Source organism: Homarus americanus, unplaced genomic scaffold, assembly GCF_018991925.1.
Source record: "Homarus americanus isolate GMGI-L3 unplaced genomic scaffold, GMGI_Hamer_2.0 scaffold367, whole genome shotgun sequence".
In the NCBI taxonomy this organism is placed as follows: domain Eukaryota; kingdom Metazoa; phylum Arthropoda; class Malacostraca; order Decapoda; family Nephropidae; genus Homarus; species Homarus americanus.
This window is the reverse complement of record NW_024743709.1, coordinates 8,550,493-8,576,703: the sequence shown is the minus strand read 5'-3', so window position 1 is coordinate 8,576,703 and position 26,211 is coordinate 8,550,493. Positions and strand designations below refer to the sequence as shown.

The 26,211-nt window shown below is 35.8% G+C and overlaps 2 protein-coding genes across 5 annotated transcripts in view; one reads left to right on the top strand and one right to left on the bottom strand.

Annotated features, from left to right (window-relative positions):
- The window catches only part of LOC121877393 (post-GPI attachment to proteins factor 2-like), a 43,097-nt gene extending 36,469 nt beyond the window's left edge, over window positions 1–6,628 (bottom strand). Inside the window, exon 1 of one of the 3 annotated variants that reach the window (XM_042383139.1) lies at window positions 6,292–6,628. In XM_042383139.1, the coding sequence (XP_042239073.1) occupies window positions 6,292–6,367 (76 nt within the window). In that variant the 5' untranslated portion in view covers window positions 6,368–6,628. The other 2 variants (XM_042383137.1, XM_042383138.1) reach the window with 2 other exon arrangements.
- Window positions 6,629–6,979: 351 nt separating this feature from the next.
- On the top strand, window positions 6,980–25,477 carry LOC121877363. Of its 2 annotated transcripts, XM_042383088.1 has the most exons (9): window positions 6,980–7,138; window positions 8,129–8,242; window positions 8,568–8,633; window positions 9,443–9,615; window positions 11,517–11,633; window positions 12,930–13,067; window positions 16,237–16,474; window positions 20,385–21,248; window positions 24,212–25,477. In XM_042383088.1, the coding sequence occupies exons 1-9, from the start codon at window positions 7,100–7,102 to the stop codon at window positions 25,244–25,246; spliced, it is 2,784 nt and encodes a 927-aa protein (XP_042239022.1). In that variant the 5' UTR covers window positions 6,980–7,099; the 3' UTR covers window positions 25,247–25,477. The 2 variants fall into 2 exon arrangements, with proteins under 2 accessions (XP_042239022.1, XP_042239023.1); XM_042383089.1 differs by lacking the exon at window positions 9,443–9,615 and having other exon boundaries at window positions 7,011–7,071.
- Window positions 25,478–26,211: the final 734 nt, after the last annotated feature.

Genomic DNA, 26,211 nt, shown 5'->3' with positions numbered 1-26,211 from the left:
ACAAATATCAGGGGTTTTGTTTTTTGGGAACCGAATTTATTCTTTTATGTATAATATTGGGAGCTTTTGTTACGGAATCAAACCCTATTTTTCCCATTTACTGTATTATATTTTTTGCTATCCCAAATTTCAATAACCAAATGGTTTTCAGAGAACCTACCTCATTCAGACACCGAGGGATGCCTGTACAGTATACGTACACCCTGTACTGTACAACAGTAACATTAGTAATAACACGAGTGTTGTGTTTGCCTTGGACACATAGGGTATACTACCTGTACTGCTACACTGCAGCTTATGTGAAGTGAACACTAATATTTCCTCTGTCAATTTTAATTAAAAAGTACATTATACAGGTATTAACATACTGGACTTGTATTTTGTAAATTACAATTTTCAATACAAACCCATAAGATATTAAGATGTTTCAATATAAATCTATACACTAATGCACATTGCTGGTTCATCTCAGACACTAGTGAGAGTGACCAAGGTAGACATGAGTACAATAAGTCTTGCTTAATCATGCTACTCTCAAGCTACAAGGTATGGCATGAATTTTTTAAGTAAAATATTTAACAAAGAATTAAGGAATAGTGATACTTCCCTGAGAGAGGATAGAGACAGAGCAATGAAGATCATGAAAGAATAAGAAGAAAGATGAAGTCACCAATATGTAATATGCAGATTTACAATACTGGTATATCTAAACATGTTAATACAGGACCTGGAGGGTTTGTATTAAAAATAGTAACTTATGAAATACTGTACACTACATAAATATTTTTGAATAAAATGTGCTTGGAGGTAATATTAGAGTGTAACTTGCATTAACTCTATATACAGTATAAATAATAATTACACAACAGCATCAGTGTGTTTGGCTTTGTCCTGTAAACAATATATCAGCCATGCTGAGTCTAGCAAGTTACAGCATGCATCAACTGACCACGTGATCAATAATGGACAATTTTCCCAATACAATACTCTGTACTGTACTGGATCTTACTGGCTAATTACTGCTACGACATAGTACAGTACAGTATACCATACAAAAAAGACATCTGTTATCGGGAATATCCAGTATGGAAAAGTCATCATTCAAAAGGTTTACCGTTTATAAAATAAAAAATATATAACTAATTACCGTACTTTACATTACCTTCTTAACAATTTTTTTTTCCAGAAATCATGGAATCATCTCATGAATTCTACCTGGGTTGATGACCTGTGCCCAGGTGGGCTATTCCCAGAAGAAAAAAAAAGCGTAAAAATTTCAAAGGAGCTGCTGAGTCAAAGTCAACTATGTGGAATGACCCATCTTCCCAGGCTTGGTCCTGGGGTACATAAGGTCCTGTATATTCAGGTTATAGACATTTTCAATAATTTACTTCACTTTTAATCATCAAAGTAAATTTCTTTAAATTGCCTCTTGACTTTGACTCTATCAAAAGGAAAACATTCATATGGGCACTGCAGTTGTTGCCTCAACTTAAAGCTACACTCCCGAGGACACTTGGGAATACTTGAGGACACTTGGGTCAGGTAGTAGGCAGCTACCAAACAGGGAGGTACTACTGCCTGGGAAGATATTGGAAGCATAATGTATTGTCTATGGTAGACCCTGCTGCCATTTGACATCACAAAAATTGTGACCAAGTCCCAGGTTGCTCATCTGACTTTCTGCCTCATGTACACACAATTGCAGGGTCTCAATTGTTTCTCTTACTTTGACAACACAACACACACATATATCATTTCTCACTATTGACTTTTTTATTATTATTATTATTATTATTATTATTATTATTATTATTATTATTATTATTATTATACAATATTATATTTTTATTCAATATTTATTATAATTTTTTATTAATTTCTATTAATTATTTATTTTTATTATTATCATTATTATTATTATAATTTTAACCCCAGGCCCTCATGTGGGTCACTGACCTATGCTATGGTGGGCTAATCCGGTAAAAAAATTATAAAAAAAATGAAATAAAAAATAAAAATGTCAGTAAAATTATCATTTCGATCATCCAGAGACTTTTAGGATTTTAATTTTTAGAATCAGTAGTTTAGACAATTCTAAGACACTTTTCTTCAAGTGCATTTCTCCCACTCATGATTATTATTCTCAGAGAAAATGGCATTTTTTTGGGGGATCATCACATTTTTTTTCTTGGTTATTGGAAGTTGAAATTATGTTTTTCCGGTAGTTTTGAAGTGTTTTGAACGAATCTAACCTTCATTTCAACCACCAATCACTATTTTTTGAGATAACCCCCCCCCCCCTTATCCAACAATAATCGGGGACCCCCAGTGGGAACTAGGGGATTTTGGTGGGTAAAAACACTAAATAGTAGTAATTTGTGATAGAAATGAAGATCATAATAATCCAAAACCTAACCTAACCAAACCTAACCCCACCCAATCTAACCTAACCTATCCACCTGTGTACTTACCTTAATTTGACCCAAAAGACTCGGAATTGGGCTCATCGGGGTCCTCCTCCTCATCAACCACAGGTCGCAGCAATTCTCCTTCCACAGTATCAAAGGTGTTTGTCAGCTTTAAAGCTAGTGGGCTGGTTACAGTTCGTGCAAGTAACCTCAGATGGCAAAACACCGTGTTCGTGGAGAAATTTCAACACCTCACCATCCCTACCATAATATTCTATGTGAAATCTTGCAATGGCTTGGAAATAATTAACATCACAGCCATTGCATAACGAAGCCACCTTAGAACAAAAATCAAATTCAAGCAGGTGGCGGGGTCTATACCAAGCTGCGATTGGTTGATCCAAAATTATAACCCACCAATTAATGTCCAAAAAAACAACTGAGCATGTGTCAGACTTTAATGCAGGTGTAATACAGCATACTGTACTAACCAACACACGAACACACAGGAGCTCTCCGGGACAGTGATAACAACAACATACGTTTAGAAAAAATATAATGGTTTTCAAAAAAAAAAATTGCAACTTTCTCTGAAAGTAATCATGAGCAAAATAAATGCTATAGAAAAGATGTGCCTTAGAATTGTCTAAGCTACTGATTCCAAAACTTAAAATTCTAAAAATGGCTGGATGACCAAAACGATAATACTGTACAGTACAAGTAATACCAAAAGTCATACCGGTATCAAGGCTACTTATGTTGCTAGGAAGGTGTACCTCCAACTCGGCCCATCTTAAATAACCAACTGGGTCCACACATTACTAACTCGGCCCACCTTGCACACTTCTAACAAGTAGCTGACTAGAGGTTCAGGAATAAGTTTGAGATTTGTTTTACGTCTGAAATACGAAGAGTGTGAATGAGTAAATACCGAGGGTTCAGATGGTATGAAGGACGAATTTTATGAGTTTATGTTTGTAGAACTTGATCAATGAACCATGATTCACATTCGTAATTTGTGCTTCTCCAGGTGATTTTGAATAGTTTGAAATTATTATTTCCAGCAATTTGCCAACAATTGATGTTAAACTGATTGGATGGTAGTTAGATTATAGAGATCTATCTCCCTTCTTAAAAATCGGTATCACATTCGCTATCCTCCAGGATTCTGGTACTACATCCATTTTTAATGACATTTTAAACAAATTTGCTAAGGGCATACTAAACTTTTCCTTACATTCCTTTAATACTCTGACAAACATCTCATCGGGACCTGGTGACGTATTAGGCTTTAGCTTGTCTATTTGCTTACTAACTTCATTACTGGTCACTATCAGGCATTATGTTTAAATTTTCGATGGAGAAAACTGTTGAAAAATATCTGTTCAGATTATTGCTCAATTGGTTATCCGAAATGGTTTGAGTTCGATGTGGGCCGAGTAGGTATTTGAGGGTCCGAGTTGAATGTGGGCCGAGTTGGCAATGGGTCGAGTTGAACTGTATTCACTAGGAACATGTACAATACTTACAACATACCAAAATAGTTTCTTTGGACTAAGAATTAGTTATATACTGTACTGTATAGTATACTGGTGATACATTACTACACACTACAATACTGTACTGTACTGTAAATTCTGCAACTTATTTGTAATGTTATTGAAGTTGAAAATAATTACTGTAGTTTATATGCAAAACTCATGTTAAGTATTACCCAAGCTTCACTAACTGAATTATGGGTAAAAGAAATGCAAAATATTACCTCTAACCTATTTTAACAATTAAAAATTATTCTAAGATCATTAGGTTAACTAAGATTACCGGTAATTCATTCTGTCTGTCCTAAATAATTGTATTCCTTCTCGCCCTCACTTTTGCCAGCTCCACCAGATATAAATTTATTTGTAATAAAAAACACATTAATAATGATTCCATCAAAAAATAACAAAATACCCTGTACAGTATTAACCTGCAGATATAATTACCCTTACCAAAGGGTATTATTTTAGTTTCGGTCATCAGGGTTTCAGTCATCCTGGGAATCTTAGGAATTTAACTATACTGGAATCAGTAGTTCAGACAAATCTAAAACACTTTTCTTCTATAGCATTTCTGTTGCAAATTATTCAGGTTACATTAGGTTAGGTTAAGTTAGGTTACATTAAATATCCAAACAATGCTTTTCCAATGTTTTTTTTTGTGTTTTGGACCTTCATATCTATCGGAAATCACAAGTTTTAGTAAATTTCCCCCACCCAAAACCCTGGGTTCCCACTGGGTCCCCCATTACTGTTGGATAAGAGGGGTATCTCAAAAACTATTGATTTCCGATAGAAATGAATGTCAAAATCATTCAAAACACGTCAAAAACCGTCGGAAAAACATAGCTTAGATATCTTCATAGAAGGATGATCGAATTTTACCTCAAATACTGTACTGCGGTACAACGAATTACCCAAAAGTACCCAAATGTACCCAAAAGTATATTAAATCAGGGTAAAATCTTAACGAATATATGTTTTACATCAATAAAACCTGATTAATAATATTTTCATTTAAATGTAGTCAAAATAATGAAATAATAAACAGCAAAAAACGCTAAATTCCAGAGAGTCACCTATCCAAAATGGGTATATAATTACCGATGTTTCTGTTACTTTGGGGTATTTAACATAGCCGTAGGATTTACTTTTCGTTAGGTTAGGTTAGGTTAGCGAAGTGCATCACGATGGATCTGAGTTATCTCCCTTGTTCACGAACTCTTTAGAATTTAGCGTTCGCCAATATTGAAAGTTTTTCGCTGTTTATTATTTCATCTTACAAATTATTTTTACAAAATTACACTAAAAATATTATTAAACATGTTTTGTGTATGTATAACAGATATTCGTTAATATTTTACCCTTATTTGCTATACTTTTGGGTACTTTTGGGAAATTCGTGGCTCCCCTGTACTGTATATGACCAAAGCACAATCAGTTTACAGTAAAAGTTTAACCTAACCTAACCTAACCTAACCTAACTTAATCCCTGTCGTGGGCGAACTTACTGCTACTGAGACGGGGGGGGGGGGCTGTGAAATCCTCAGTATTAGCAAAAAATATAACATTAAAGCGGTCCGACTAATTACCCAAATGTACCCAAATGTAGCCGCAATTAAGTCAAATGATGGCCCTACAAGCGTAAATCGGGCTGTGAATCACTTCTCGATTATTATTTGGTGTCATAAAGTCAAAAAAATTGGTAAACTTAATTTAATCTGAGTTATGTTAGGTTAGGTACATGCACTCGATCTATTAACTCAAGATTAAATTAAGTTTACCAATTTTTTGTGACTTCGTGACACCAAATACCAGTCGAGAAGTGATTGGCAGTCCGATTTATTCATGTAGGACCATTATTTGACTTAATTGCGGCTACATTTGGGTAATTAGCCGGACCCCATTATAGTGTCAACCCTAAACTTCACAATGACCCTTCATTGCACATCAAGGCAGTGATGCTTGCAACATATATATGAGGTGTTAGTGTAAGTATATGTCACTCACCTACTACTAGTGCAACTACTGCTTCTTGTGTCAGACTACTGTATATAAGATGAACACTCGTAGGGCTTCTCACTAACTAAGATCTACTGTACATTATTCATGGCCACTACATTATCCCCAACAAACTATTTTATCGTATCTAACAATATTAAACCATTATATAGCCTTCACGACAAAGTTTTAAGATATGGGTATTGATATTACCTTATATATTCATCCGATGGTACAGATCTTGAGGCATTTCATCACATATCCATCAGTCACACAGCTGACTCTCAACAACAAACACTAGTAGTAGAGGAAACAACTCCCCAAGTACTTTAATACAGTACCTGGACCTGCTGCACTAAATTCCATCATCAGCGGCTCCATAACTAAACATTTCTTATCAATAGATGGCGTTAACATTACATATTACGAGCTTCTTCATATCACCAACGATGTATTTTTTGGATTTATGTACTTATTCTGGATAGTTATATCAATTATAACTAAGTGGTCTAGAGAGGATCATTCCCCAACTGGCTTCTCAAGCATGAGTTATAAGAAGAACATCTCGTCAGCTTTAAATTTCATTCATCTATTCTACTTTCTGCCTTTACTTAAGAATACGAATAGTCTGGACAAAATTAGTCGTAAGAGAGTGAAATAAGTCAGGTTTCAATTAAAATAATGAATATCATGGCTAAACTGTGCACAGGAATATAGTAATATATATTAAAGACAACTCGAGACTTCAAAAAGTAAAGAATGTAACTGAGACTTCCTTTAGTTCAAAATAATTATTTTTTTTCAGAATGTAATTATTTATTGGTAGACGTTATGAAGTAAAGTTCTAAGTTTCTATTACTAGTATGAAAACCATCTCGGAAGAAAAAGGATAACATGACAATATCTATAAACCATAGAATTGAAATTTTCCAGTTATTTTAAAACCAAAATACATCACTAGAAATATTAAATTTTCATTCAATCCATTGGTCTATTCTTCTTTCATTCATAATATATCATCAGCCTCCATTATTAATCCTCATTCCTGCATAGTTCTGTCTGCAGTGTTTACATTAAGAGGAGTTGTGTGTGTCACCTGTTATTTCTTACTGCCATATGTTGTAGGTTGTTTTGTGGAAGGTGGCAGTTATGAGGGACACAGAGGAAGACGAGGATGTTGTGTTTCAGGTATGGCTGTCAGGTGTCATGTTATATTTACCTACAAACACATCAGAGCTCCTAGATTAAGCTATTGTAGGGTTGTTTTAATTTTCATAGCTGAACGCCTAAACCCACACTGGGGTGGTGGGTTATAGACAAGCAGTTGCTAGGACTTACTGCTGGAATCATTCCCCAATTTACAGAAATATTTGGTCATAAAATTAACCAAGCTGATATATTTAACCTGTTATTGTCTTCTAAGAAAAGTTCCTATCTGAAAGGAACCATTGAAACAACCTGAAATAGGCAGAAGAGCACCTGTGTTTGACCTCTGAATTCTCAACCAGATTGGTGTTTAGGACAGAAAAACTTAAAAATTATGTTACAAAAATCATTTTCATTATCAAAGTTTCGGACTTTTAATGAAGTAAGAAAGCATTTATAGTTGCTGGTTCAGGTGTGGAACCATCCTCCAGTGTTACCCAAAATATTTCCTAAAGTTGCTGGTTAACACAAGTCCATATTTCAGAGTGTTATTGATATTTCAGACAATATTTTCTTGAATTCACACTTATTTTTCTCTTCTCTCCCTTATTTGATGTGCTTCCGGGGCATTGAAACAAACCTTTCAGTGAAAATGTCACAAAATAGGAAAAAATATAGTAGCAACCCTCTCTTGGAATTTTACCCAAGGTAATGTCGGTTCATTGTATATACTTGCTCTAGGAACTGGTTAAGGACTGTACTATTCTGTACATTATGTGCACGTAGTACTGTATATACTTTTTGATCCTTCATCAATTACTTGGTCTTTTTTGTATAGACTTATTCCCAAATGCCCGTACTGTATAGCTGTTCACAGTTTGGATCAGTGTCAGTTCTTATGGCACTTTTTCACTTAGTCAAAGAGCTTGACATAATGTCATAAAAAAGAGGATGATTTAGGTAAAAACTTATTCATTTCATAAAAACCTATGATTTTTTAATTTATTCTATTAATTGTGTTTATTTCTTCAGGGGAGTGCTATATATCAACATCTACATGATACAGGGTTCACTGATTTTGAGTCTACCCAGCTGATAACCTCACCCTGCCAAGAAGACTTTACAAAGGATAACTCAAATGAAAATGTAAATACTTGTATATGATAATTGCTCAAACTAATGGGGAGTAAATTCCATACGAGAAATTTAAATAAGTAAAATTCATTCCCCAACCTTTAGGTTAATAAAGTACTGTAAATGATAAACTCTGTTTAAGCTAGAAAAAATGTATGGGTCTAAGGTATATAGCAGTACAGTACTGTTTACTTAGGATTACCAATCAGAAAACTACTACTACTGTAATGATTTTTAGCTTTGACTTTATATTCAGTATGTTATGTCTTTTGACTTGATGACCATTAAGGCAGTGCAGTATGTTGAGTATATATTAACCAGGAACAACATTTTCCAGGCAGCACACAGCTCACTGAAAGAGAAATGGTTATGTCTTCATGCAGCTGTTTCAGGGAGATGCATGGTAAGATAGATATTAGTGTCTGTTTTCCTTATGAATCAGTGTTTGGTGGTGGTGTGTGTAAAACTCTAAGATCTTATACAGTATAGTGCAACATGCTACGTATAAATTAAATTTAAATTATGAGGATAATTATAGGAAAAGAAGTACTCCTGGTTAGTAATGGTAAGAATAAGAAAGAAGCAAAACAAGATAAAGAGAAGAATTAAAGTATAAATGAACCTTCAGCTGGAAGAATGAGGCTGAGGAAGGAGCCTCTTTTTACAAAATCTTTACCTTATTGGAACGTTTTGGCTAGCAAATCTGAAACAGTCTTTCATCTCCTCTTTATTATTAAATAAATACTATACCAAAATTAATACTAGCAGGTTGACATACACTGTAACTGTTCATCTCAACATTGCATGGATGGAAATCAACTTTTTTGGTTACGAATTTCACAAGTGACTGTAAGGTATTATATTACAGTAGGTTATTACGATATCCAAAAGTATCAAAGCAATTCTGTCATGAAGGATAACTGTAGTAATTGATATGAATAAGTAAATAATTTTTTCCTCAATCATCAAATGGGATCTCAACATTCAGTCCTACATTTTAGTAAATTGGTAATTTCTCAAGTCTTTCTGACCAAGCAGATACATTTATATCATTAAAGTTCTCTATGTGCACTTTATAAAAAATGCTGTAATGTGAAGCTTTTAAATGTTGAAAGGGCTCTATTTCTAAAATATTTAAATTTTGGCATTTGAATATACATATCCTTTATCAGAAATGCTGCAAATTGATAACAACAATTTCTTATTTTACAGTTTGAGTATATTGTGTACAAAGATATTGTTGAGTATATTACACATAGCAAGTTAGTGAATAATGATGACTGGCTGGTGCTGGAACACTTTATGCCTAGTGGGGAGGAGCTTCGTGTCTCTGGCTGCGTTGGAGGTTCAAGGGCCTCTTGGCATGAGGTTTACTTCTTTATTGGGCGAGTATATTGTGTACAACAAATTGGGTATTTGTGTGTCTTTCTGTGAGTAGTCTATATCATCATCTTTGTTTTAAAGCTTTTTCCATGTTTCTACATTCTTTAAAATTAAACTACGATATACCCTGTACTGTAGTATAGTGTACAGTATATGCATTGTATTCCCCAACCCCTCCTCTGCCCCCTGGGTAAGTCAGAGAGCTAATGTGGAACCTGTACATGTGGGTGAGAGTCCTCTGAAAAGTCTATTGTGTGTCACACATTCCTACCTGAGCATTTTCCTCCATTTTTTATTTTGGCACTTAGCAGATTATGGTCATATATAGTAAGCCTTTGATTCATAAGTAGGCATTGTGGCTAACATTGTACTGGCTTGTCTTTTACTTCACCTACTGTAAAGTTGGTTATTCATTCAAAGCTGGGTTGACTGCAAGTGCCTTGCTTCAAAGTTGAATGTACACTCGGTAAAAACTACCGTACAGGTGGGGCCTGATGATTTTCCAAATGAACATTCTCGTTGTCTGGCGAGGGTTGGTAAGCCTGAATGCGAGACATTTTGTAATTAACTTGGTAGGCCCAAATTAGCTATTTCATTGACAATATTGAATTACTTTGTTACAATATGACTGGAGAGTGTCAGAATATCTAGATAATTTAAACTATGTTATACAGGGGCCCCCCCCCCAAGTTCACAGTTCTCGATTATTAGTGGATGACACCCTGGATGTACCCAAGAATGCCTGTGAGTAGTTTTAAAGTTGCCTGCATTTTCGCGGCTGGGACAGGGAACCATTCGTTCTAGAGACAGTAATTTCCTTTACCTGTATTGTAAATATATTTGTGTAGACACACACACAAAACACATACAAATAATTAATAATTGGAAAATCCTCTCACAAATAATCAGAAACAAATTTATTAAAAATGTGACAGTCTACCCTCAAGTCTGTGCTCTATTACAGTACTTTATTAACAGAGCACAGACTTGAGGGTAGACTCACATTTTTAATAAATTTGTTTCTGATTATTTGTGAGAGGATTTTCCAATTATTATTTATTTGTATGTGTTTTGTGTGTGTGTGTGTGTGTGTCTACACATACACACATATACAATACTACAGGTAAAAGAAATAATTGTCCTAAGGGCAAACACATAAAAGGAATATACATTTCTTTGTACACAAGTAAAAATTTTGAGAACCTAACCCCAGCAAACTTGGGGGGGCCCCCTGTATTAAATGTTACACACACCATGGACTACAGTAACCATGGAAGTGGATGAGTTGCCATATGGGAATGCATTATATGTTTGGCAGAATTAGTGGATATAGTAAATGTATAAGATTATTTTGCAACCGAACTTTGAATCTGTACTGTATTTGTATTGCTACTTCACTTTGGGCTAATGCCACATCATGTCATTCTTTATTCGTATTGGAAAATATACCATGCTGTTCCGAAACATCTGAATATCTCCAGTTTCGCATGCCGCCATAATGAAACCCAGCCCAACAACGTTTTACCTTACGGTCGATAATTCTGGGAAGTCTAGTACCGGGTTTCGTTTCAGAGTGCCGATCACTTGTTTCAAGCACGTAGTTTTTACCGAGTGTACAATCCAAGCAAACTAGGTCAGTTTTATGCTATAAGCAGGACTTTTCCCTTATTTGACTCACCTTCAGATCAGTCCCATATGATGCCATTATGACTTAAAGGCCAGTGTTTAGGTGAAAGAATTGAGAAAGTTTAAAGGAAGCTCTAGGTTTGTGTAAATGACAAGTACCTCATTCAGCTGCAGTATACAGTACATATACAGTACATTTACAGTTGTCATAGCACTAATCATTGCTCTTTCCTTCTAATTACAGTATCACCAATTAAGATTCTCCATTCTCTTACAGGTTGCGTTTGATACTGTTACTGGTAATACCACTGCTATGTTTAGCAAGTGGAACCTGGCTCATCTATATTGGCATCATCATATTAACATTCTCTGTTTTCCTGATTGTGGAAGATGTGTAAGTTAAATTTCAATATTACAGTATATGCTTTATAAATGAACTGTGTATATTGATGACTGCATTGGCTGGCAGGGCCTACTGATAGTCAACTTCATGATCTGGCCATGACTTCTATTGTATAATATACAGTCAAACTGTGTAATCAGTCTATTCACAAAATGATAATTTTATTTATCAAATAGCAAAACAAATGTTTCAATCAGGTTAGGTAGGTCCTAACCTAATCTAATCTAGCCTAATTAACGTAACGCAACCTGATGTAACGTTACATTGTTGCATTAGTTAGGTTAGGATAGGACTTACCCTAACTAAAAAAAAACATCAGTCATTTTGTGAAATAACTGATTACACAGCTTGGCTGTAACATTTACCTCCTGTATACTAAAAGGTGGTCCATAAAGATCAGGACAACTTCGGTTGTTCATAAATTTAGAACCACAAATGCTAAAATAATACCATTTGTTTTATATGATACAGAAACTCATAAAGCTTTGTGCATACCATCAGTACAATTCAATATGCACTTCATTTGTCGTGCGCAGGATGTCAAGGCAGTACTCAAATTCTTCCCATGATTGGCTCAGCATGGTGTACACGAACATTTTATGAGTTTATGTAGCATACTGTATAAACTAATTGGTTCTAAATTTATTAACAATCAAAGTTGTCCAGATCTTTTTGGAACACCCTGTATTTGGTGAGGCTATAAAGAAGTGTGTCAAGTATTTCTACATGTTGTTTCAGTTCTCATGTTAATTTCTACACATGTCATGTAGTACCTCTCTTCCCTATCATTTTCCTCCTTTCTTGGTTCCTGTATCCCTTGATCCACCCACCACTAAAAAATTAGGAGAGGAATAGAGCTGGTAGATTGTATAAAAATAACCATTGACTAGATAATTATGAATGATGGTCTTTGGGGTCTTGTGCTTTGTGTCAAGAAAATTATCTGGGTATTTATTGAATCCTAAACCTTTCAGTATACAGTACTGTAGTGCTGAGAGTTATTAGGTATGTACAGTACAGTATATAGTTAAGAAGAGATAAAGTCTGTATAGTTCTCACTACTTAATTGGGAAAATGTTTACTAAATGTATGTCTTTCTTAGTAGTTTTTAATCTGCCTCAGTTTTTGGGAATATACTACACTGAAGTTTGGAGGAATGTGTGTCATGATGACATTTTGAAGAATTAAGCATGGATCACCTCTTTGTGAATGCTTGTGGAAATGGATATAGAGAATTGTTCCTTGCAGATACAAATGTTGATAACATCTATCTTACCTTCTTTCCAGTTATATCTACTTGTGTTACTTCATCCTCTCCCATGATATAAAAAAGTTTGTATTGCTGTTGAAGGAAGCAAGTCAGTCTGCTTCAAAATCTGTACGAGTACTGCAAGAGATAGACCTCATCACCAAGGGTTTTGTATTGTGAGTACTGTATTTCTTCTAAAATGTAAAATATTTTAGGATTTAAGTAATGTGCAATTTTGATGTGCTTCAATCTAAAACTTAAATGGACTTTAATTAATGTGATATGATGCTTCGTATGTGATGATGGTGACAAGTTGTCCTTTAGATTTTACATGAATTTAAATTTTTTGGTGATAATTGTTTGTTCTCATGGCCATGCAGGGTTATTTGCTCTGGTATATGCTGATCTGGCCTCTCTTTTTGTAATTTTCCTGAGTTAAGCTAGCCCTTCTCTTCTGTGGAAAATGTTTTAAAGAATGTTCGCTTTTTCAATACTGCTTACCAGGTACTGTACAGTACTATATATGTTTATAAATGTTAATCATATTTTGAAGTTTGCATATATACTGTAGTGATATCCCTGTTAGCTGGAATAATTGGTGTAAAGCTCTTCCGAGAGTAAGAGATTTTCTGTTCTTGAGACGAACTTCTCTTCCCCAGAAAAAATCACACATCCCGGAATTTTCTTGGTACAATACTGTACTGGGAAAAGTTTTCCGAGTCTAAACTATGCATCTCAGACATCCCCAAAATGTTGCCAGGTGGTGGGGAAAGTTTTCCGAGAGTCTAAACACTTAAACTACACATCTTACATGGACAAACATTCTCCCGTTACATTTAGGTTAGAGTCACGAGCAAAAATATTTATGGCTAGCAAAAAAGTGTTTGAAACTTTTATTTACAGCATCTGTTCTGGTTGTGTTAGATCAATTTGGTACGATAATGATCGTGACTAAATTCTCTACAAGATTATTTCAATAAAAGATCCTTAAACGAAATATTTTGACACGATGTAATGAAGGGGACTCAATTCTTTTATATAAAAAAAAGTAAGAAATGTTTATATACCAGAGTCTATAAAATTGGTTCTAATTAAGTTGGAAACACCATTTTTACCAAAATAATTATGAATACTGTAGTTTATCTAAAAGTTTGGTTAACTAAATATATTAACACAAAAAAAAGTAAAAATCTACATAGGCCATCAAGTGAAGGTACAGTACTCTACTTTTGGTGTGTAAAGTCGCGACCAAATACATTTACAGCTAGCAAAAAAGTGAATAAACTTTTGTTCACAACATCCGTTCCATTTGTGTTAGAAAGATGAATTTAGTACCATAATGATCCTGAATAAATTCTCAAGAATATTTCAATAAAATATCCTTAAACAAACTAGTCTGATATGATATAATGATGGGACCTCAATTTTTTTGAAAAAATAAATAAAATGCAAGAAATGTTTATACTGAAGTCTATAAAATCAATTCTAATTAAGTTAGAAACACCATTGTTTTACTAAAATAATCCTGAATAATTTATCTTTTTTTTTTTTCAAATATACAGTATAGAAGAAAAAAATGTGTGATGTTTGGCATGTGATGCATGGTGGGTCTCATGTTCTTGACTTGACCTGAAGGTGTTTTGAATAAAGACGAAAGCTAAGGCATTCCAGTGTTTCCCTTTTCTGTGTATATGGTATTTTCGCACTTACTGAATGTACAGTACAGTATACATAACTGTAATCACTTTTACATCTTAACACTGTATTCTTGGCCGATTGTGTCCTAGTAATGTACAATACTGAACAAAATAAATTGTATGCAAAACCAGCAAATAGCGAGGGAACAACCTTGTACAAATAAATTATTGGGTCTTATAAGAAGGTAGCTCAGATATCTAGATGGTCCGTCCCTAGTAACAATCTTTAAGAGTGAAGTGCTTCCCCATCTGGACTACTGTCACCCCGTCTGGTCCCCGAGATATGCTAGGGATTTTCAGTTGGTTGAAAATGTTCAAAGGAAGGCCACCAGACTGGTGCCTGCACTTCAGCACCTCAACTACCCTGAGAGATTGGAGCACCTGACTTGCCTAGCTTATACTACAGATGGGCAAGGGGCGACCTAATTGAGGTGTATAAGCATCTCAAGGGGCACTGCTCAGTCGAGTGTCCTTACTTGGAGCTGGCCGATGCTCGCCCCACAAGGGGTCACAGCTCAAGATTGAAGAAGCCGCAGATCCAGAAAACTGTGAGGGCAAACTTTTTCGGAGTGAGAGTTGTGAACTCTTGGAACAATCTACCAGAAAGTGTTGTGACGGCACCGAGTGTGAGTTCTTTCAAGATCAGACTTGACCAACACTGGAGCAAGTTCAGGTACATTCAGGAGCCGGTGCATGCCCAATACTTGCCAACAGTGCGTAACAGAGACGTGACCAATCGCCCAAACGGCTAACGAGCCGATCAGTGGTGAAGAGGATAAACTTAAAAGTAATGGCACCAGAATATGAACTAAGTACAAAAGTTACCCAAACAGCTAGCCTACTCACGTGCCTGGCACGTGGAGATGCATTGGAGCATGATGTAATTTCTTGGAACTCCCAGAAAAATTTTTCCCAGGCCAAGAATGAGAGGTTTGGAGAGATTTTCTCAAACTTTCTAGAAAATGCACCCGATTTTCATCCTTGGAAACTCGTTCCCTTGTCTGGAATGGAGCCTTTTTCTGGCTCAAAATCAATTTTGGCTCTTGGGTAGTTCCAGGGACCAGTGATTCCAGCTACAAGTAAGATTAGTATAGGTTGATGATGCATTTTTTTTTTTTACAAGGAAGACAAAGCATTTTGTAAAATATAAATTCATGAGGTTTGATAAGTTCGAAAATTTATGTAGTATTTTTCATCCTTTTGAAGACATGAAGTACTCTGAGAAGGCTTAATTCATCACACTTAAATTGTTTAACTAGTTGCAAAAGTGTAGCAGGAACCTGTGCCAGAAGTATAGTTCAGTACAGTAGTGACAAATTGTGTTTTTGTTAAATGTTTGAAGTTCATTGGTGACCTGTTGATGAGTGTTTAAAGATAATTTGTTACAATCATTTGCATGTTTGTTGTAGATTTTTTATATAATTCTTCTTAGCCATTTGACTACCTTAGCCTTATAGACTACTGTGGTAGGTGAAAACTGTATGGTCATAGTGTCCTTGGTGTTTGTAATAATGATGGTGGTAGCAGGGGAGCACTAGTGAGAGGGGTATATCAATCAAGGTATATATAATTAACTATTATTATTTGTAGATATTGTATTTAATAGTACAGTATTGATATTTTAAGAATTTCCATTCTTATACTTTAGGGCTCAAGGATCAAGTCCTGGTACATTCTGTGAGAACACTGAATTTCCACAATGCTCCAATCTGTGTTATGCCCTCAACTGTACTGTGTCCTCCTTGGTGCAAGTCCTTCATCAGAACCACAGATACCTCGAGCTATGTAGCCCAGAGTACCCTTGTATGAGGGAGCTGTTTGATCAACTGGAAGTACCAGATATAAAAGAAACTGGTTATAACACTGAAAATATAACTTTACTTAAGGTAATTCATCTTCATTTTTTTAATTATATTTACATAAAACTAAATAAATTCAGGAAATGGGGTTGTACAAGTACTCATTTAGGTAGAGAGAAGATGGGTCTGCAGTATAAGGCTCCATTAAAATGTTGAGATACTTAACAGTGCACTGTGTCTTGTCCATACACTAGTACTGTATTTACAGTAATCACGTAGCTTTGATGCACAATTTTGTTTGAAATACCATTAGTTAAATCATTGCAGGTGAATCTGTTTTGTACCCAGGGGACCAGCTGTATCATCAAGGGACCCTGAACAGTATTTGGAGTCCTGGATGGGGGATGTGGTTCTGTGAACAGTGTTCAAAGTGGACAGATGGTAGTGTGGTAGTGAAGGTAACAAGACTAAGAAATGGAGCTTTATTCCTGACGTTTCATCACAAGACTTGTGGTTGGTGCAGCTGGTCAGTCTTGTGACGAAATATCAGGAATAAAGCTCCATCTCTTAGTCATGTTTCCTTCACTACCAAACTACCATGTAGTTCTATGTGTATTAGGCCTAGATATTATTTGTACCACTTGGGAGGACTCTTATAATTATGCGCAAGCTGCACAGATGATGAAAATTTTGGGTCATCAGTAGCAGCTGGCTCAACAATTGTGTGTACTTGATGTCTGTGATAAATTACAGATAAGCTTTATAACCCCAATATATTCAGAATCCCTGTAATTTCAACTTGTACATTGGCTGATCAGATAATGAAAGTTAGTTGTTGCTCACCATGAGTAATTGTTTTAAGAAGTTTACACTCTTAGCATCTCTTATAAGTACAGTGTTGTATGCAGAATAACCACTATAAATCATTCATATAAATCCCCAGTTGTGTACTGGGTACAAGAAGTGTATGTTGCTTGATGCATCCATTTTTAAATTTGCAAGGTATACAGGTATTTCCTGATTTATGAAAATCCTGAGTTACAAAAAAAAATGCTCCCTGTTCTAATTTAGGTAACAAAAATCTGAAGTTGTAGCATCGGAAGATGCTTTAGGTACTAAAACAGGCATCTCAGGGCTTCCCATACGAGACCTGGTAAGTTGATAAAGACAACTAAACTAAAATCAACATGCAGCACTGTACTGTACTGTACTGTATTGTATTGTATAAGAGTGGTAAGCTTCCGGTAAACTAAAAAATAAAATACAGTAAAAACCCTGAGTACTGTACCAGACTACCATATTTTCCAGCATATAAGACGCAATTTTTTATCTGAAAAATGGCAAAAAAAAAATTCAACTTGCATCTTATATGTGAAGTTGAGGTCTCCCGTAAGCTAATGAATCCCCACTTGCTGTCTCTAGTAGACTAAATTCTACCTAACCCAACTCCAGAATTAAAAATATGTTATTGCTTACTACATAATTAATTAAAAAATAATTATTGTAAATATAAATGCTCGATTTATAACTATACTGTACTGATGATTATAACCCGAGATGATTAACGTCCGTACAGTAGACACCCAACTCTTCAGAGGTACCTAAGCAGTAACCATTTCTGAACTCTTACAAGCATTACAATCTATTAATTCCATACCTGCAACATTTATTTTTAAATCTACAGATACCTGATACAAATGAAGATTTATATATAACTTTCTTTTCACATTTGTATCTGTTAACATTGCTGGTGGCATTGTAGCCAGGTTAGACTAGTCACTGAGGCTACTGGGCCAAGCTGTGAGGTGTTATGTTTGTCTTTCATCTAGTATTTTCAGGTTGATAAAGTAACTTTCTTCATTTATTTTTACTCGGTTACATGCACACACCATCCTATATACATATTGTGAAAAAGTAAAAGAAATAATTGCCCTCAGGGCAAACACATAAAGGGAGTAGAATACATTTCTTTGCACATAAGTTAGCTGGCTGGTTCAGTGGGGGAGCAGGAGGAGAGACGTGTGTGGGGTAGCGTTGCTAGGGAATCGGCGGAGGTGGCGTCTCTGTTGCTATGGTGAACCAGAGCAAATGGCAACTGTGTTAAACTTTCATTTGACTTTTATTTACTGGTACTGTATACAGGTACAGTATATTATTTTAAGAAAACTATGGATACAGGAGGAAAATACACACAAAAGTTTTCTCCTAAATACTCCCTGCTAAAATGGGGGGAATGCGTCTTATATGCCATAAAATATGGTAATTAAGCCACTCAGACGGAATCCGTTATTCGGACGTCCATATCAGCAGGGGGGCACAACTGTTCAAAACAGCCAGCCAGCATATTACATTAGCAAAGATATGCTTATTTAAGCTCATAATAAATTAAGTCAAGTAAAATAATCATACCTATATTCTTTCAGTAAATTCAGTTGTTTGTATTTAAAGTGTTAAGATACAGTTAAGGATCTAGATTCTAGAAGCTTTCAGACCCACAAAGAAGATTTTTGAAGGTTCCTGAGTCCCAAGGTACGTATGTATGTGGCATGATTGATTGTGGTAATTACATCCCTATTGACACAACAGCTTAGGTCATAGGTCGCATGGATGGCCTTGTACAGTGTGAGATAAAGTGGATGATGTGGATGTATACAATACTGTATACCTCTGGCAATGAAGTCTATATGTTCACAAAATTCATTTCATTGTCATAGGTAGATTTAACAATACAGTAGCACATATTTTATATACTGTACTGTTCAAAAAATAGCTCCTTCCACCCTCGAACCATCCTATGGGTGACACCGAGATTGGACGAGTCCAGCCAGCCAGCTGACTTGAGAGGCACGTGGCTATGCCATAACTATCACATTTGGGAGAACATGGCGCATCCATACACACAGAATACTTATCACACTCATGCTCTTCATTTAAATTTTTTATTTTATATAATATTTCCTTTATTTCTAAGTCATATTAGTGTATTGAAAAGATTTTTCAACAACTTTTACAGTTTCATTACATGAATCATTGGCAACATGCATACCCATCTCAAGGCCACAGCTTAGCTAGCAATACGTTAAGTAATTAGGTTATGTAAGTGTATAAGGGACCTGCTTTCACTTTTAATGGAGAAGTAGTGGATCACACTTACAATATGCTTTCAGTAAATTCAGAGTTCCAAATTTCTGCATTATCTCGGGAACAGAGCATTACATATTGTTGACCACAGCTAGCACTGCAAGTTTATCCTTGGTAAGGTGCTTTCTGCTCTTTGGGGCTTTACCCAAATGTACTGGTACTTGCTTGGGTATTGTTCTCACAATGCTTTTTATTTATAACTCATGAGAGAACAGGCATGTCTGCATTAATAGCCATGCTTACAGAATTAACACCTGGTATACTCTTCTGAAATGTAAAATATGTTCAATAAAACATTATCTCCCAATATAATCCAGTCTTATCCACATTAAACACCAGCTTTGACACGTAACTCCCCTCAACGACGATGTTAGTATCTTTCCAACTTCATTAATTTGAATATTCGTAAGTAGAGGAGCACCTACACAATAATTTAGGTACCCGCCAAATGAAAATCTAATTAAAAATCACAAAATGACCTTAGGCTACTGTATTAGCTTGATCCTTGATTTATCCATAGGATTTCAAGTATTTGATTGTTTACCCGTAAACTACTATACTGTACTTAAGGGAAATATTTCAGCTAATATTTTAAGTACTGTAGGATCAAGAAGGTTACCGGAAACTCATTTTGTCTTAATACTATTATCCTTTCATTTTATTTTATGCAGCCACTGTCATTTGTATTGGATGCAGAAAAATTAGCTCATCTATAACTTTGGCAATGTATGAATAATAAATTGGCCTTGTTTTATGTTGATAAGTTTTTATTTTAATGATACATTAATCTATAAAAAAAAATTTTTAATTAATGATTTACCATGTTATTTTTTCTAATCTTATTTATATTCAACAGAAATGGGTAGCTGTTGCAAAGCTTCAGGTTTCAGCTGTTCTAACAGAGCTGCTCCTATGCCTTCATAAACCAGCAATGTTTCATAAACTCTATTCCTCTCGTAATCAGTTATTCTCATATAAGCAAGTTTTCCTGGTCAGTAGAGACACCAAAACCCTAATCAGTCATCTTGAGTACACAAGGTCATTTTGGCTTCAAGATAGAGAGGAGGAAAGAAAACCTGTTAGTTTTGAGGAAAAGAAGAAGAATGTATACATAGCCTTACATAGCTTGAGTCTGCATATGCAAGCTGCATTGTTTAGAGTGCAGGGTCTTGAAAATATGTTTGAAAGTGACAATAGTTCGATGATTTTTTCTCAAGAGTTGGAACAGGAAAAACTTAAGGTTTTACCCTCATATGAATATATGAGAGAACAACTTGATGCTTTAAAAACAGAGTTAGATTCTTGTCAATGGTGTTTAGAGGAAGCAGAAGCAAGAGTGGATCGAAAATATGGGATGAATGACAGTGTAATAATTCCAAAGATGGAACACCTGGATAATGCTGATAAAGTAGAAGATACGGTTTCCTCCCAGGAGGTAAAGAGACCAGCTATTGTGCTGTACGATATGGAAGAGCCAGTAGTAGAAGATGAAGTATTTGAGGCTTATATTGATGAGGAATCCTGTAATAGACAGGAAGGAGACTATGATGATGATTTTTGGAAAACAAATGCTAGGAAGGAACGGCAGATTCTCAAACAGCAGAAGGCACAGGGGAGGCGAGTACTTAGCGAGTTGCAGCCAGTCCTAGTGAAGAGGAGAAAGATGTGGGAAAAGCGTGAGATGGATGCCTTAAATAGACAGAATGTGAAGGAGGCACAGGTAGGTTATATGAAATTTGTTTTGCAATCTTAGATAAATATTACTAAATGTTGAAATGATATTAGAGAATACTGCTTAGGCATTTGAGTCACCTTGTCTCTTCTCTCTTCCATTTCCTATCAGATCTATTGTACTGCTTTTTGGACTAAATAAGAGAGATTGCTGTTAGCTATTTTAGCTTTTGCTTCCTCTTATTTGTTTCTTTTACATCTACACCACCCATAAAGTTTTATGAGATACGTACAGATGTTGTTTTCTCTGAAATTTGTCTTATCATCACTGAGATATCCCTGTCTGACACATCTCCAGTAGTATCACTTTCATCCCATGAATGGGTGGGTTATTTTCCCTCCTCTCAGTCTAACGGGGCAATTTTCCAAAAGAAAAAACTGCATCCTGTGTTTTATGTTGCAGTAGACATACAGTAAGTAACATGGTAACTGATGAAAAAAATACAACTTACCCAGTTTATCAGGTTATAAAATTTATAACCTTGGTGGGGTCACCATGCTGGGATATGTGTAGCTTACTGTTACCACCTTTACAATCATTTGTACAATTTTGCTTTTTTTTTCTGAAATCTGTGGTTTTAGTACTACAGTACAGTTTTTAGCAATATTTTTTTTTCTATATTTAGTTATATTTTGTAATTACTATCCAAAGCTAAATTTTACAAGAATTTTTACACATTTGCATGTCTTAGCTTCCATCAAAAAATTTTTATACTGTAGTACATTGTACAATAGTACACAAAAGTTTCAGTTTTGCATGTCATTAATATAATATAGTACACTCTCGTATGGGATATGTCAATATCACCACCGAGAGTTGCAAAAATTGTGAAATTTAGGGTACATTATTGTTATTGCTCACTGTACTGTATAGATAGGAGTTATATTTGGTAACTCTGAGTTTTTCCAAGAGATGGAATATTGTGGCAGCAGCCTCCTGTGCTACAGGGTAAGTGGTGTGCTGGTTAAATATAAATTCAAGGTGGGACCAGAGGATTGTATATGTACATACCTCCTCAGGTGGGATTTCAATTTGGTTGCATAGACCTTCCCCACTTTTGCATTCATTTTCCTCTGGCTGCTGAAGTTGAATTGGATACAGTTTCTTACCATTCATCTGTCGCCTATTAAGGTTAGATTACATGGATACTGTATCTTCAACACTATGGGCTATATTCACAGTCGTTACACCACCCGACCGATCCAGAGCACCGTCGTGTGTGGTTATTCTGGGCCGCCTACAGACCCAAAGGTAGTACGGGTGGATAGGGTTTCCTATTGGGATTATTGGAACAATTCATCAGGAAGGGTTACCCGCCCTATGGCAGTCCCGATGAATATAAAAAAAATTTCACCCTCCAAATATTGATGTAGAGTAGTATACAGTATATTAAAATATTATCAGTTACAGTGGGGTATGCTATAACGAATCTAATTGGTTCTAGAACCTCGTTCGTTGTAGCATTCGTTCGTTATAGGATTAATCCGTTCCAGGCCCCTAAATACAACCACTTAACACTGAAAAATTTCTGCGGAAATTGTAAAAAAATACGGTACTTTATCTTACCTTAGTGTTCTTAGCATGCAGTACAGGAGGCAGAGGAGGAGGGGGGAGGAGAGAATTATGGAGAAGAGGTGGAAGGAGAGGAGTCATCCTTCCTAGCCCTCTTTGGTGACTGTCTTACAGGCACTTTGTCTGTTTATTTATAATTTCTTCTTAGTTTCAAGGGTTATTAGCTCTCTCACTCGCTTTTGACGATTCATTGTTACAATTGTACACTTGTATAACAAAATAGTTATAAAAATAACACGAATTTCCACATCAAAAGACGAAATTTCAACAAGTTCAGTGGTGCACTGACTACACAATGAACCGATATGGCGCCTGACGCTCTTGTTGTGAGCCGCGGTACAACGATATTCATGCGCCAGACGAAATAGTCCCATATTCATCCGCGTTCGTTGTAGGAGTTGCGTTCGTAGCATTCTCAATTTTATAGGTAAAACCATTCGTTATAGGAATATTTGTAGTAGAATCCGTTCGTTATATCATACAGGGTACCCCACTGTATTTACAAGTGTTAAATAATCCCGGCTGATCATAAGGGTGCATCAACAAACAAACAAAGCATTTCTCTTCTTATCACAGCTCCAAGGGTCAGATGCTTTGTCTTGTAGTTTTTCACTTCTCATGAATGAGGCTAACTAGAGCGTTGGGCTGTTTAAAAGACAGCAGTACACTACGTTCACGGCTATCCATATTTCTCGCGCTATATTGTGACAGCTTACTCTCGACACACCAACCACCAGCCATCCCAGTGTGGCCAACACCCTGTGAAATATAACCTTCAAAACAAACCTCAGACACCAGAGAATAATAATTTTCATATACCATAGATATCGTTTTAGCACTTTTATAATCGTTTGATCATACGTATGATGAATTTTTTTTGTGTTGGTACTCAATGCCTGGGTTGTAGCAACAGTGGGCCAATTGGGCCATCCAGCCGATTTACACTTGTTTAGCCCTACCCGGTGGATCAGGATCCTGACCCGTCATAGTGCCCGAAGCATGTTCTTGAACGTCTCCTTACATAAGCTTCGAGCTCCTTATGATCGGCTCACAATCAGGCATGTCGACTGTGAATACAAGCCATAACTGACACATTGTTAGAACTTGGTAGGTAACTGCATCTTGGCAGGTTCCACATGAACATGTTACTCTCTCTTTAGTCTTGTTAAAGGTGTTGACATTTATAGTACAGAACCGGTATTATTGGCTTCATATATTTTAATGATATCCCTCATTCCATCTGTTGTTATATCAGAGTTTTAAGCCAATGTTGTGGCATTCCTTAAGTATTAAAGTCCTTGATTTTGTTATAAATTTTTCCCTTGTTTATTCTAACATTATCTTTGTAAACTGATTCTCAAATGTTTCACCTATTATAGGCTTCTAATGTAGATGGTACACAGACTGAGCAAACAAGAAGGAAGTCAGACTTTAAGAAGGAGAAACTGCTGGATAACTTAACTAATGACAGTGATAGTAGTACTCTTAAAACTCTTGAAGAATTAAAAATAGATGAGGATGTAGAAGAAGTAAAAATTCAGTGTGATACATCATGTCATTTTTTAAACAAAAACAAACTATCTCTTGATTGTGTCGTACAAGATAATGAAGAAGAAACTGATAGTGATGAGGAGAGACTGCAGATATACAGAAAGATTAAGCAGGAATTGGATGAGGATGAGAAAACCAGAATGAGAGAAAGTGATGAGGAAGAAGAGAGAGCTCCAATTTCTGTGGCATTTTTAAAATCTTCTAAAAATAGCAAAGATCCTAAAGAATTAATCAATTTTGACAATGAAGAAATTGAGGATAATGGAAAGAAGTTCCAAAAGGAGGAAAAACATACTTTCAGTCTTCCTATTGTCCAGAAAAGTGATTTCAACAAAGACAATCATTCTGAGCAGGAATTTGGTTGTGAAGACCAGCCTGGTGATAAGAATGATGCAAATGAGGACACAGGTACAGATCCATTATCAGATGTAAAAGCTGGTGCTGTGCAATGTGATACTGGTATTGGTGGTGTGTCAAAGGAGGAGAAAGATGTCACTTTTGATACTGAATTTAAGAGCTGTTTAATTGGACAGGGAAAATCTCCACCACCAAAATTTTGTGAAGTGGAAGTTATGAAAGATGAAGAGTTTGTCCATAATAAAGATATTGATGAGGACAGTTCTCACCAGATAGACTGGAGTGTCATCACTCTTCCTGCTCAACACACAGAAACAATAGAAGAGCGCATGGAGCTATTTTCTGCAGGTCAGAATATAGGTTTCCAAGCAGAGGTTGCAGCTGAGGCACAAGCAGTTTCTAGAAGATTCTGGACAACATCTAACTTGACAGAGACATTTGGTGGAGTAGGTGAAGGTGAGGAAGTATTTGGAGATGATGATGATTCAACAGAAGAGGATGAATAATTAGTTTTGCTGTATCAGACATACTTCTTTTGTATACTAACACACAAACCATTATAGACTTTCTCTGTTGCTCAGCCCTTGGCAAGATTTATGAAAAGTTTATTTTGAACAGCATGACTATTTTTTTACAAAAAGGTGCTTACTTGTGGGTCAGGTAGAAATACTGTATTTATTTTGTTCCTTTTTTAAGTTGTTGAAACGAAGTACAGTCAGCCCTCAATTTACAAGGTAGTTACGGTATATTCTTGAAAAATACTGTGCTAAGGGGTTCCAGGCTCACAAAATGACCTCCCTCATTCATCCAATAAGTTTGGCTTTATTCTGCAAATTTTTGTACACCTTCAATCTCTTGAATTTCAAGCTCCATTCTATAAATGAATCTTCATAGAAGATAAGGTCTTCAATTTCTGTACTAAAGTCTGCTATATTTTCTGCTTCCTATGTCATATTAGTTTCAGCTACTTTCCCCTTTGAGTTCATGGTAAACACTTAATGAAGGCAATAAATTACAAGTAAAAGTGAGCAGACCAGTTAGTGTTTACTCAACAATGCTAGACAATACCCAACTACTGTACATAAGAATGGAGGAAACTGCAGCGGGCCTATTGGCCCATACTGGGCAGTCCCGTTTACACCCAACCCCTATTGCTCATATGAGCATCCAACCTATGTTTGAAGCAATTCAGCGTATTCGAGTTAATGATGATATTTGGTAACTTGTTCCATTCATCCACTACTCTGTTTCCAAACCAGTGTTTACCAATTTCACGCCTAAATCTAAATTTGTCTAATTTAAAACCATTGTTACGAGTTCGCTCCTGGTTGGATAGTTTGAGTACCTTTGTAATGTCCCCTTTGTTTAGCCCTGCAAGGTAACGGGTGGCGTGACTTGGATGACGAAGCAGCACATGCAATTTCCTTATAGCTCATAGTGACCATGTTTAAGCAAGTTTAGACCATGTACA

Bases quoted from the DNA above. Each gene is read 5' to 3' on its own strand.
- LOC121877363 (XM_042383088.1), top strand. From the start codon at position 7,100: ATGAGGGACACAGAGGAAGACGAGGATGTTGTGTTTCAG. The intron at 7,139-8,128 runs GTATGGCTGTCA...TTATTTCTTCAG, and splicing joins ACGAGGATGTTGTGTTTCAG to GGGAGTGCTATATATCAACA. The intron at 16,475-20,384 runs GTAATTCATCTT...TATATTCAACAG, and splicing joins AAAATATAACTTTACTTAAG to AAATGGGTAGCTGTTGCAAA.